The 14,229-nt window shown below is 38.5% G+C and overlaps 1 protein-coding gene across 5 annotated transcripts in view; it reads left to right on the forward strand.

Moving 5' to 3' along the window:
* The window catches only part of AOPEP (aminopeptidase O (putative)), a 424,069-nt gene that overhangs the window by 342,611 nt on the left and 67,229 nt on the right, over positions 1-14,229 (forward strand). Inside the window, exon 14 of one of the 5 annotated variants that reach the window (XM_061200582.1) lies at positions 8,332-9,058. The exons of the other annotated variants lie outside the window; for them this stretch is intronic. Within the exon in view, the coding sequence (XP_061056565.1) occupies positions 8,332-8,346 (15 nt within the window). The 3' untranslated portion in view covers positions 8,347-9,058. Of the gene's footprint in view, positions 1-8,331; positions 9,059-14,229 lie in introns of those variants that run through there. 5 annotated transcript variants of the gene reach the window in all.

Here is a 14,229-nt window from a genome sequence, read left to right on the forward strand (position 1 = left end):
TTTCAAGGGCAGGGTTTAGAAAGGGGGAACGATCAGCTGCCAAGGGCATGAGAACAAGTTCTGAAAGGCACAGAAACTGTACTGCAGCTGGTAGCCGAGGTGTGCCCTCTGATTGCCTGAGTGTCTATTCCAAAATGCAGATCAAATTCTGTGGTTATGAGTATTCAAATAGGTGATTTGTTAACTTTTTGCTGGGATTTGAACCTGTTATTCGTAGGAATCTAGGTAGTTAACTTACTATTGAGTTTAGTAAGTTGTTTTAAATGTTTGCCATGCCAGAAGTCAACTTTTCTTTTTTCATGCGTTTACTGTTTTTCTGCAACGTTAGAATAAAACTATGGCGTTTTCTGCTTTTATTCATTTTATGTAACTGTAAAATAAGAATATGAGTTTTAGTCGTTTCTGGTTGGTTGTACATTTAAAATCTAGCCATTGCTTTTATTTGCCTACTTTGTCTTTGCCCCTTTCTCTCCCTCCTGCTGCCCTTTCCTCCATCCCTTAAGTCTGTATTTGCACCTTCAGGCCTCAGGCAGGATTCAGCCCTGATGAGTGAACTTGTGGGATGACTTGTCTGTATTTAACTATGCTAGGGTCATAACATTTTTCCTCTGATTTTTACTGACCTGCTCGAGGAAGGAAAACAGAAAGCAGTGGTGCAAGGCCAGAGTCTGAAGAGGGGCGTTTGGTGAGGAGTTAAACGTTAAAGAAAGGAATCTTACAGGAATGATTATTTTCCCCCCTTAAAATCTTGAAGGTGCTCAGTGGTAGGCATAGCCTGGTGTAACTTGAAATACTAGTTGAGGTTTTCAGTGAACTCAGAAGGAGAAGCAAAACAAACTTATACTGTGCTCAGCTGTGGGTTAAAATAACGAATAATGAAATAAAGTAAGCTGGGTGAATGAGAGGTACCACCGGAAAAGTGATTTAAGATGCTCTCCTGGCCTTTCCTGGCCTACTGCTGTGTTGTGTCATTCCCACCCACCCACCAGATAGCTCTACTGTCTTTCTATGCTGTCTTTCGGATTTTCATTTCTTGTCTTTTCTGTAGATGCGTCATTCTTTTGTCTGCATTTTCTCTGACACCTATTTCCATTTTACTTTATGTTTTAGCCCTTTTTCCACTGGTGTAACTGAATTCCTTTACATTGTTTTCTTCATTTTTAGTTACAAAACTCACCTCTCTTTTGCTTCTGGTCCTCAGGTATTTTCTCCTTACATTCTGATATTCTTCCTTTTTCACTATTTCGAGTTCCTTTTATTTAGTTTGAATAATTTATGCAACAGAAAGGCAAGGGGAATGTGAACAACTATACAAAGAACAACTAGGATGAATGGATCAGCCTGCTCTGCGAGGGGCGAGTTAAACAATGGCGATTGCCACAGTGAATTGTATAATGTATATTTTTAAAAATAATGTTAATAGATTTTACTAAATGACTACTGGTTTTGGGAGAACACACATTTTTTTTTTTCTGCTTTTTAACTGGTTCAAAGATAAATACAAATTATCATATTGAAAGATTAAGGACTAATATAATGTTCTTATAAATATGTACATGATAATACAGCATTTTTGATAATTCTTTAATCAGTATTCTAAGGATTAGATAATAATTTATGAAATCATATATTTGAAGAAAATATCTGACTGGCATTATGCTTTCTTTAGAGGAAGAAAATTCCAATTTTCATATTCGAAAGAAGCACCTTTTCTACTTTATGCACATCTGAAAATAGAACAAATTTTTAAAATACTCATTTCTAGTCATCAGTAAATAATATGATGATGTCAGAAGTATTCATTGGCATACTTTCAAAACATTGAAAATTCAACAATACTAAGGTTTGCTGTTATTATTAACAAGCGCTCCTTCATGTGTGTTAGTTTGTTTACAAGCAAGTGTCTTGGCGAGGGTAAGATTGGCCTCTGTTACGATTAGTCATAAGAAACGCTAGGTGCAAATGGTCTCCAACAAAAGCACCCTTTAAGGTTACCTTAATTATTCTTTTCTGCCAGAACCTGAAAAATAATACCCATAAGCATAAAATTGTTTAAAAGTTGGTGAAATTTTCCTTGAAATATTGAGTAAAACATGAAAATCTAGAAAGATGGTTGTGAAATTGGACTTATAGTATTTAGCGGCCATTTTAGTGGGATCTAAATGGTAAATATTATTTTCTGAGTCTTTGAGAGAAAGATACTGGAACTGTTTTCTTTGTGATAATATCCTTCCTAAATTCTGGACCGTTTTCACTCTGCTTTTTCATTTGTTCTTTCCACACTCTTGATTCTGAACTGAAATCATTGATAACCTTGATAATAATTCACAGAAGATTTTTTAAATCCAACTTGGCTTATGCATTTTGCCACATTTATTGCTCCTTTTAAAATTTTACACATTCTAGGAGAATGTTTTTATTGCAATTCTGATATTGAAATATTCAAAATGATAAAGGTAGGTACAAATTTTAAACTATTTAATAACGTGCTTTACTGCTATTTGTCTTTTGTGACAAAGATCTGTTTTCTATTTGGTTTATGATTTCTGGAAAACAGTATTTAAGACTAATAAAAATTTTCTGGTTTTTTTCTTGGATCTGTAACAGCAGACGGCAACGGTGTTAGGCTTGACTCTGGAGCTCTTAGGATACAAAGCTTGGCAAAACGGCACAAGATGAATTTAGGGAGTGCTGAACCAAGGGGTCCCTTCTCTTTATAGGCACTACCTGCATTTAGCAAGATGGTAGGTGTGGGCAGCCACTCTTATGTAACTGAGGCAGCATTCGTGTTGAGTGGTTTCCCAGGCACTGGTGCCCTTTCCTCTTTTCGAAAATGCTCTTGCCATGTGAGAATTCATAACTAGTCTACATTTATATAGCTGTAACCTCTTACAATAGCTTCATTGATACTTGATCTCGTAGAAAAGCTTTATGGATTCTAATGAGTCACAGCTCTTGAGGCACCAGCCGCCCTCTCTTACGCCTTCCCTATCAGTGAGTGGCTTTGTGTCCTGTGTTGTACTGATTGTGCCTTTGGATGACAACTTACTTGAGTGATAGGAGGAGGCAGAATAATTTATTAAAAATAATTACAAAGAAACCAAACAAAAGGGGTAATTATAGCACTGTTAATATGCAATTCATTATTTTATTGCTGAAATATTTGGAACTCAGTCTTTTTTGTGCGTCTCCCTTTTTTCCTTGTAAATCCCTAACAAATACATAACTTATTAAATTTTCTCTACCAGGTCTCAGGTTAGATCTGGTTTCACAAGGTCTTGGTTGTTTTTTTTGTTTTTTTTTTCCCTTAGCTGGACCAAGGAAGAATTGCTGATAAATGTATTTTTGGTAGCCTCAGGAAGGAAGTCTGATCTGTATAATTTTATAGCATTAACTTTTCATCTATTTCGTAGATTTTTTTTAAGAATCTGCAGTTCTTTAAAGAAAAGTGAGAATTTTGAGTGTACTAAAATTCCTTCCCATTTTCAGCTGGCATGATGGGTAAAATTTAAAAGTCATCCACTACCCTCATGCACTTATTCACATATTTTAAAAAGAATCTTTGAATGGAACTATTACTGTAATAATAGCTGACACTTGTCATGTGTCAAGCACTCTTCTCAGTGCTTTACATGTATCAACTCATGTAACTGTACCATTAAAGTAGTTTCACAAAATAGCAATATGATATGTCAGATGCTTTGTGGAGGTAGATGAGTTATAAACAAATCGAATAATTGTTGTAGAAAAGAATGCTTTGGGCAAGACTTAAAAATTCTTTTTAACCCAGGCTATTGACATTCCTAGACCACCAGCATAAAGCATACGTTTCTAAGTTAGGAAAATCTCAACCAGCATGTATTTTGGAAACACTTGAAAGTGTGCAGATAATTACACCATTGTTGATTTTAGCAGATTTGATGCCAGCAGCCATCAACTCTTATGTGCCGTGAGAGATGAAAGCCATTTTAATATAAAACATAAGAGTTTGGCTAGAAAAGGGAGGCGGGCAGAGGAAATTTTTGTGACTTTTAGTTTTATAGAAAGCATTAGTTACATTCCTGTGACGGAATGCTTTACTTGGCAATCATTCTCATCTTAGGCATTTTAATGAGCTGCTGTTTTGTGCCTGGTATCATATGGCACTAATAAGATGCATTATTTTAGTAGCACCTACTGGTGTCAGTGTAGTTTAGGGCCTGTCATTGTTTCCATTAATCTTCTATTTTAGGAGGCCGACACTAGCATGTGTCTTTAAGTCTAGCCAACATGTATTTCATTTATATTTCTGGGTCTCTGCACAAAGGAAAAATGACACTCAAGCCTTGTGTTTCCAGTACTTAGAAAAGGACCTGATCACATACAGCCTCAATAAATATTTGTGGAATGAATTGGATGAGTGAATCTCACAGATGGTACCTTTCTATAAAGTTATACCTGGCTTTTGCATTTAAAAAAATTTTAATGTCCAGGTTTTCATTTTGTTCTCTAATGATGGAGGTTTCCATTAAAGCACATTTGGTAGAGCTTTCCTGGCTGTCGTGGGTCATCTTTTTCATCTCTTCTATAAAGAGAGCTCAGAGCCAGGAAGACTGACACTGATCCCAACTCTGCCACCTAATTATGTGCTCCTTAAGTTTGTCGCTTGACTTTTGCTTTCATCTGAAAATCCTTTTATTTATTAGGCCAGTTAAGCCAATTTGTATTAATTATAAAATTAATATTTACAGTTTTATGATACATTTTTTCTCTTTTGTCCATTTTTTGGCATTTAGGAAGGCTTGTGTTTTTGTTCTAACGGTTACTTTGACATGATAACACATTTCTGCCTGTTGTCCACTTTTTTTTGCTCATGTGTATTGATTTCCTGCTGTGAGCAATAGTAAAATTAGATACTAACCTTTTCTTGCCCCACCCCGCTCTGTCTTCCATCCTGTGACTTGAGGTGTTATCTTTCAGCTTCCAGATAAATACCTATGACACAGTCAACAAACTAGTAGTATTTTTCATATAATCTTCTCATCCCCCTTCCCCTTTTTGATAGTTGTTCTGTACCTACAATGTCAGAGCATGTAACCATTACATATTATACTGTATCCTTTATAAAATTACTTAGTTTTAATTCTGCAAGTACGTCTGTATTTAATGCTCATCATCTACCCTTCTATTGATCTTCAGTCATTTTGGTTTTTTGAAGCCAGTTTTATAGTAGATTTCTCCGGAAGAGCTTGGGGCAGCAGTAGTTCCCGAGTTCTTGTATGTTTATAAGTTTGTGTTCTTTATACATGAGGGTCAGTTCAACTAGACATAAAATCCTTGGCTCATATTTTCTTTAAATATCCTAGATGCGTTCCTCCAGTGTCTTGCATGAAGTTTGACAGTGGCCTCATTTCTTTTCCTCAGAGTGACCTGGTTTTTTTTCCTGGATGCCCAGATTTTTTTCTGTAAATTCCCCAAATTTTTCTTTAATATAACTCATTGTGGGTCCGTTTTCCCAATTGTCACTTGCTTTTGAGCTTTATTTTCTTCATCTGTAAAATGAGAATAATGATAACTATTTTTGCCTGCTCAGGGAGTGGATTTGAAGACCAAATGAGATACTGTATATAAAGTGCTTTAAATTTATTTTACTTTCTTGTTACCCTTTAAAGTGCCTTGTTGTCAGGAACTTTAAAATTTACAGTACTTCATTTTATAGTCAGTCGGATTTGAGTTGGCTTTATATTTGTGAGAAATCTAAAGTGGATACCCTGAAGTCTTCTGTCTGTATTCTGGCAGTAAATAAACTCACCCTGATCCACTCGGGTAGAATTGCTGGCCTAAAAGCACTGGTGCTTTTTGCAAGTATCTCACTTAGAAAACTCCATCTCCATTGTATTCTTCTCATACTCTTTCCTGTCATATGTTAGTTTCCCGCACAAAACTCTGGGTTTATGTGATTTTAGCTTATATGTGCATAAAACAATGCAGAGGAAAAAAAGTTAAAGGACTGTATTTTTTCAGATAATGAGGAGAGCTGAAAACCTAAATCAGTCTAATCAGTCAACATGTTTTCTTAGATTTGTTGTATATAAGGCCCTGTGTAAGAAGCTGCTGGAAAATGCCAAAGAAACAGGAGATGTCATTTCTGGCCATGGGAGATAAAACACACAACATATCAAAGATCATTTACAAGATAGCATGTGATAAATAAATCCAAACCAATGTAGCACAAACTAAGGATATGAGTATATGATGCATTTTACCTGAGGCTACCCTGGACTAGAGTTTCCATTCCTGGGCCTTGTTTTGATAAAGCAGCCCTTTACACATGTAGGCTGGAAGTTATGGTGGGAAATGGAGTAATTGAATTAACTGAATCCATTTTAATGCTTTTACCTGATTTGTAAGCACAGATAGGGGTTTGATTGACGTACATATAAATAGTGTTAGTGTCTTTATTGAATATGTGATTTTAAAAAATAAATGCATCCATGTTTTGCAAGTAAGGCTGGAACCCATCATAAAAATTCTTCTGACACTTATGAATCAGAATGATTTGGAAACCCAAGGCTAGAAATGTAATACTGTTTATGATTCTGTGTAATGCATTCCTTATTAAATTCTATATTTATTTAAACAATTTATTTACTAACTTCATTGCATATCCACAACACACAAAACCCTGAGTAAGGAGTAGGGAGTACAGAGATGAATGGAAAACAGTCCTCAGAGAGTTTACAGTTGAGATGTAAAAAACTAGAAACAGAAGAAAACAGAATTGAATGAAACCTGTATCAGAGGTACATTAGGTATGTATACAGAGCAATTTGGATCTCATAAGGAAAGGAAGTCATATCACTTTGGGCTATTTGCATTATCCACAAGCCTTGTCCAGGCTAATAGCAGGATACAAATATGTGTTGCAGTTCGTTCAACTTTTGTTATTTTGTAGAATTGAGGATGCCATAATTTCTGTCCTCAAAATTCAGATTGTCTTCATAAGAACATACTGAAACTGTGAAGTCAGTATAGTTGACCCTTGAACAACCTGGAGGTTAATCCAGGTATAACTAACTTATAGTGAGTCCTCCATATCTGAGGTTCCTCCACATCCCTGGATTCAACCAACTATGGATCATGTAGTACTGTAGTATTTACTAACGCAAAATATCCACATGTAAGTGGACACATGCAGTTTAAACTCACATTGTTCAAGGGTAAGCTGTATTTCTCTTTGGCTCACTAATGTGAAATCAAAGTGCTGCAGCAAGTTTAGGCTACCTCTGAACTTGAGGATGTAAATTTTTCATTCTATTTCTCTATTTTTTTTCCTTTTATTTGCATCATTCAGTTTTGGGTTTTTTCCTTCCCCCTAAATATTTGGTTTCAAGGCAAAATGAGAAATGAGAATGTTTCAGAGTTAGGGGTGGTGACTTCAAGTTCCAGAGCTCTTCAGAGTTGCCCCCTCTTGTGATTTTTGGATGTTGTGTTCTCTTATTCAAAAAGTATTCCACGTGTTTTCAGCACCACAGGTGACCTCTTTTTTTTTTTTTTTTATAGTATTTTAAAGAACAGTTATATATTCCTTTTATTTTTTGGTGATGAGAACAAATGAACTTGTGAGGTAGGCCACAAAAATGGCATTAAGTGTATATCCAAATCATTGATCATTTTATGTATCTTTCTATAAGTCAAACAAGCATTTTTTTTTAATAAGGAATACCGTATTTCTTTTATTTTTTAATATTTATTTATTGGCTGTGTTGGGTCTTAGTTGCAGCATGCAGGATCTTTCCTTGCGGTGCGAGGGCTCTGTAGTTGTGGCACGTGGGCTTAGTTGCCCCACGGCATGTGGGATCTTACCCCAACCAGGGATCAAACCGCATGCCCCCCTGCAGTGGGAGCGCAGAGTCTTTACCACTGGATCGCCAGGGAAGTCCCTGTTCCTTTTTATTATGAAGTATTCTGTTGTGTGGACATACTACATTTTGTTTATCTATTATTGGTTGATAGATGTTTGGATTTTTTGCAGTGTCTGGCTGTTAGAATAGTGGTTTAACTATCTTCATGTAGACATATTCCCCTTGGGTAGATACCTAGGACTGGCATGGCTTGGCCTTTTGGTAGGTGTATGTTTAATTTTTAAGAAACTACTAAAAATTGCCACCAGCAATGTTTAAAGTTATAGTTTCTGTGCTTCCTCATCAGCACTTGGTATTGTCAGATTTCTTTACGTTAGCCATTCTCATGGGTATTAAACCATGTTTTTTATACTTAAGGCTTTTATTTCATGTGAGGATCTGTAAGTATCTAGATAATCCTAATAAACTTTTGTCCTCCATTTTGCAGATCAGAAAGCAGTAGTGCAGTAAATGGAAAATCTGAATGTCTCACCCAAGATCCCCAAATGAGTCACTGAGCCTAGAGTCCTCACGTGTCAGTTGGAGTCGTCGTGACCTACATTTGTTCCAACTCTTGTCTCCCTGTGACCTGGTCCTCCTTGTCCGCGTAGCCTTGTTAGGTGTGCCTTTCTTTTGATCTTTGTAGAATGATCCATTCTTATATGTCTGGAGTTTTGTCTGATGAAATCCAGTCGTTTTCTGCAGAGGGGTGCTAATGTCTTGGAGAGGTGACCCTTCCTGAAGTATGCAGACCTTGGGTGGCTTGCAGACCTTGGGTGGCTTGGGCCTGGCTCCCAAGGTGGAGCCCTGATGACTGTACCACCACGTGTCATCCTGTCAAAGGGGCTGGATACTCGCCTTGCCAGAGCCTTGTGGGAGTTAAGTGAGGTATCTTATCTAAAACAGCTGGCACTTACGAAGCATTTACTACATTTTGGAGCACCTCTTCAAATAAGATGGTGAAAGACTGACTACCTAATAGCATGTGGATAGACATTCATTTGTTTTTTTTCCTTCTCCACAGTAGTGAGATAGGAAAACATTCTTAAATTTATTTACAGACCAAAAAAACCCAAAAAGCAAAAACAAACCCCCCCCCCCACAAACCAGCCTTGATTTCTTCCTGTAATTGTTCTTTGGTTTGCAGCAAATATAGCGGTAGTACTCATACAAGTCGGTATGTTTTGTCTCTATCTTTTGACTTTATTCAAGAAGACCGGTCCTATTTCTCAGCGCTACTCTACTGTTTCATTTGCATCTCTCTTCAGTTTGTTTACTACAGTATAGTAAATTGTCATTGTTCTTGTTCCAAACAGGAAGCTCTCAAAATGCTCTTCAGGCTGTTGATAAGATTTCTATTCTAGCAAAGCTCCATTTTAAAATCAGTTTATAATCATTTTTTGTACTCAAGTCATTGTTTTTATTTCTTTTCCCCAAACTATTATGATTTGAAGTTCCTTTGAAGGCTGGTGGAGCTTATACAAATATGAGCTAATGAATGGCACTGAGTATTGGGCATACCTCCTCCTCTGTTGTCATTTTGCAGTATATTTCTGATCTAAGGGGAAAACTACCTCTGTTACCTTTCACTAGGCAGGGTTGCAATGTTCAGTTTATTTCCTGACAAGAAGTGAATCCTAGTACAGGTAGTTGTCTTGAAATGATTATATTCTCTAAAATGGTTCTTGGTCATCTTGAGTTTCTAACATAGTTTAGAACATAGTTTTTGGATCTGTGGAAATGGCAATGTTGTGTAGTGCAGCTGCACAGAACATCAGAAAGAACTAAAAAGTTCAGGTAACTTAAGAAAATAAAATCACCAGCTAGGAGCTGTCTAAAATTCCTGGAAAAATGATAAATCAAGCACCTGGAGGAGTGTGCTAGTGAATAAAATGTTATGAAAGCTACTTGAAGTCCTTGACACTTGAGTGTGCTGGGCCACAAGAGTGAACAGAGGGGGCAGAGCATCTCATGGAGAGCTCAACAACTCACGCTTCACTTCAGCGCTTTATTTGGAATGCTGTACAGGACTGGAGTTGTTAGACTGGGGGAAGGCCTTACTGCTTCTCTGACTCCAACCCTTGTTTTACATGTGGGAACATGGGGGTCCGCAGTGCTGGCCTGGGACCAGGCCCGGCTCTGTCCCCCCGTGCTCTTTTCAGCTGTCTGCCAGGGCAGCTCCTCGAAGTAGGGTAGTGGAAGGGGGAACAGCTTTGGATGCTGGGCCAGGAGAAACGTGTGCAGCTGGTCTTTATCGTGTTCTGGGGCACGGACACCTGGGGGTGGCAGGAAGCAAGGTCTGGGAGACTCGGGCTGCCCCTCCAAGGCCACCCCTTGTGGCTTAGAAACTCATCCAGAGTGAGGGCCTTTTCATGGTTTATGGAGGACTCTCCCATCCTGGCTTGGTTAGGTGTGGACTGGGTCAGATTTTGAAGGCTCAGGCCTTCCAAAGAGCGGGTAAGACTACGTGGTGAGACAGGTGTCTTCAAGGGTTGGTGTGAAATTTTGCTTTTCATATTAAGTTAGTAAACTTTACAGGGCATAGGTTATTTGAGGTTTTTGTGATGTTTGTCATGGACCAAACAACTGTGACATGAAAATGTTTTTGCTGTTTTTAATCAAACAATAGTGTGACCAGATAACAAGCCATTTTATTTTGGAATGCAGTAAAGGTACTCTCACAAATGCCTTTTCTTAAGTCTGTGCAGATATTTTTTAATATATACATTATAATTTTTTCTAAAATGCAAGGCTGCTTTCCATGTTTAAATATATTCATACCTTGATGTATTGCAAATTTAAAGTTAAGTGAAGTTTTTCTGTAATCTTTCTGAATTGGCTATTTGCTTATAGGCCAAATGAAACCAACTCTACCCCCAAAACAGTATTAATAAATGCTGAACTTGGGTTATAAAAGGTTTAGTCCCCCAGATCTCTCTGTACTGTTGGCAGGACAAAGTGAATAGGAATATTATGGTTTGCGGAAGAAACTGCTTGTGTGTTTTCTGCAGTACAACTGGCAGATAGCGTCTCAAGTGGGCAGGTGAAAAGAAAAGGTAGGTACTGAGCTGCTTCAGACTTGTCGAAGGCGCCCTTCCCTTTGTTCCCATCAAAATGAAAGCTGCTGGAGAGAAGGCACTGGATGATACTCCTGTATTGCTAACCCTGGCATACTTTGAGTCTTTATTAGAGATTAAGTCACTGCATGGTCAACAGTAGCATTACCTAATCGTAGAGCACCAGATTATCATAAGATGAATCTAAATGATGCTGAACTATCTTCCATCAAAGGATCACTGATGTACCACTGTGCATGTATAGCTTGGGTGCGTGTGCATGCAGACGCACACACTTTAACCATTTCATTGGCCTTTGACCTCTGAGCAGGGGAGGTTTTGGGCCGAGACTGTGACCACTATCTCCCATCTTGGAGGAAAGCTGCAGCCGCTATTTCCAGAACTGGCGCTGTTTGCGTCTGCTTCTGCCTCTGACTCATGCTTCCCTAGAACTGCCCTGGGCATAATGCAAAGTCATTGTCATCATGAGCCGTCCTAGGGAGAGGCTCAGTGGAAAAAGTGAAGGTGGAGCAAACCTGGCTCCAGAACAGAAGGTGAAAGATACGTTTTTGTTTACTTTTGCTTAACTTCACATTCGATATTTTTGGGAAGTGCTATAATCCTGATGAAGTTCAAGATAAAGGAAGAGAGGAAATCTGACTTGTTGCTACAAGACTCCTTGCTCTGGTGTTCAAATTCTTGAACAGGACGAGGAGGAGAAGAGAGTAAAATAACCATAAGTGATTGTTGTAGTTCTTGAACATATATTCATAGTTGCTCGGTTTTTAATTTTTTTGTATCAGACCTGTTTTGTAATCATACACTGTTACAGAGAAGGGGAGGGGAATGTATTATAAATATATTTGACCTGCAGTATTCTTATTACTTGTCTTTAAAGTGATCTTCCAGTAATCTTGGAGGGTGAGACGCATTGTTTAAATGAGGGTTAAAAATAAAGAAGTATATCTGTTGTATTCTTGGTGGGACTTTTTCCTGTGAAAAACTGTTAACAGCATATTTAAAAATACTTCCTTTTTTAAAAAAGACAGCTCATTATAGTAAATTGTAATATCAGAAATAATTCAAAATTAAAATAAGTGAACAATAAAATACTATTTTAACAATAGTTCAGTTTTAACAATAGCTCAGTATAAAGAGTTCATTTGTCAAGAGCATTTACTTCCCAGGCAGTTTCCCGACTCTAGTTTTCTTGGCAAGAGAAATGTTAATCTGTTGTGGATGGACACTTTTTTTCTCCTTTCCCAGAACATGTGTGGTTTCCATTAACTTCTCTCTCCACAGAACTTTGGAGATGGCCGCAGCTAATGCCTTGTGGGTCATCTGCGCTCTTAGAAGTAAATTGAAATCGTAAAGTACATTTCCTTCCCCCTAGAGGCCTTCATGATATGGAATTCATAGTCAGACAGATGGGTTGAAATTCCATATTCACCCCTTGCTAGCTTTTTTATCTTGAATAAACTAGCCTGTGTAAGCCTCAGTTTCCTCACCTGTAAAATAATTACTGTAAAGCATTTAGCAAAGAGCTGCCACTGCGTCATTGCTCACCAACAGTAGTTATTAATGTTGGTGGTGATGGGCTTTTACAATGCTGTTATCAGGGTTTAAAGTCATTTGTCATCCGTGGTATATTAATGAGAACCCTGAGAACCAATAGGATAGACCAAGAAATGTGGCCACGGGAAGAATGGCCCTAAGGGCATGAGTTTGGAACATCAGCTTGGTGTCTATGGGCCAGCTGAAGTATCCCCAGAGTTAAGACCGGGGAGGCAGCCCCATTACTTCTCTGGCAGGTCCCAGCCATGCCTAGAGGTGCACCTGTTTCCCAAGCTGACGCAGGATCTGCTGTTGGGGGCCACTCTGCCTCAGGGAAATACTACCTCACATTCTGTTGGAAGTTTCCACTGGGATCCTCCAAAGAGAATTTTAGTTGAAATCATCAGAGCGGTTTTATTGATTTGGGTTCAGGTCTTAATTAAAGTGATCTCAATTTGCAAAAAGTCTGGCCATCAAGAAGTACAGTGCTTGCTGGTGTCCTGAGCCCTATGTAATTCCAGGAAGCTTTTAAAGACAAGTGTTGAGATATCCCCATACACCCTGTAACTATAGAGGTCTGAGTTGACAATAACTATTATTCTTATGTAGAACTGGTTTGGAATAGTTAGTAAGTTTCCCCAGGTGCTGACTTACTAATAGAAACCCACCCAGACACAGAAGAAATGGGCCCAGTGTTTGTCTCAACTATGAGTAATGGGTTGTGCGTGATTTTCAAAAGGCTTCTCCAAATGTCCTTGCTTATGTAAATCCAGGATCAATATTTTTTTAGGAAGAAGTCTTTATTGATAAGCCATAACATTATTTGATAATTAGATATCATTTTCAAGTAGTTAAAAGGGTCATTGGACAAAACCCTGTAGCCTGACTTTGGCTTTTTTTTTTTTTTTTAAAGGATTTTTTTTTTTTTAAGGATTCTTTTTTTTTTTTTTAAAGTTTTTTCAAACTTTATTTTAAATTTTATTTATTTATTTATTTCTGGCTGTGTTGGGTCTTCGCCTCTGTGCGAGGGCTTCCTCCAGTTGCGGCAAGTGGGGGCCACTCTTCATCGCGGTGCGCGGGCCTCTCACTATCGCGGCCTCTCTTAGTTGCGGAGCACAGGCTCCAGACGCGCAGGCTCAGTAGTTGTGGCTCACGGGCCTAGCTGCTCCGCGGCATGTGGGATCTTCCCAGACCAGGGCTCAAACCCATGTCCCCTGCGTTAGCAGGCAGATTCTCAACCACTGCGCCAGCAGGGAAGCCCTGGCTTTTTAATTGTTAAGGATTGAAGCTCCACATGCCCTCTAAGTTATGAGCATGCTTGAATTTTTTACAGGAAGGGAAGTATTTTTTTATGCAGGATAATTTTCATGTCAAATGTTATATTAACCAGCTAGCTCTATCAGATTATGCAGGTAGCTGCTTTTACTCACCTGATCCCTAGTTTTCCCCTGTGAAGTTTATTTTAAATAGAGATTAAGGAATGAGAGAGAAAGTGGGATGTGGACGAGGGGAATGAATCATGAGAAAACAGTGCTGGTCATTTTGTTAGTCCTTGGCATTCTTGGAATATTCTTACCTCTGTTGACAGAGAGCAGTAGTTCACCTGCAGGCTCACCAGCAGTCAGGGGCAGTGTGGGCCCCTGAGGAGGCCGCTGGAATATTCTCCCCATTTTCTCCCAGGCAGAGCAGTGAGAGCCGCTGGAAGGATTTCACAGGCCAGGGGGGTGCCACTCACC

The sequence above is a fragment of the Eubalaena glacialis genome, chromosome 9 (genome assembly GCF_028564815.1).
Source record: "Eubalaena glacialis isolate mEubGla1 chromosome 9, mEubGla1.1.hap2.+ XY, whole genome shotgun sequence".
In the NCBI taxonomy this organism is placed as follows: Eukaryota; Metazoa; Chordata; class Mammalia; order Artiodactyla; family Balaenidae; genus Eubalaena; species Eubalaena glacialis.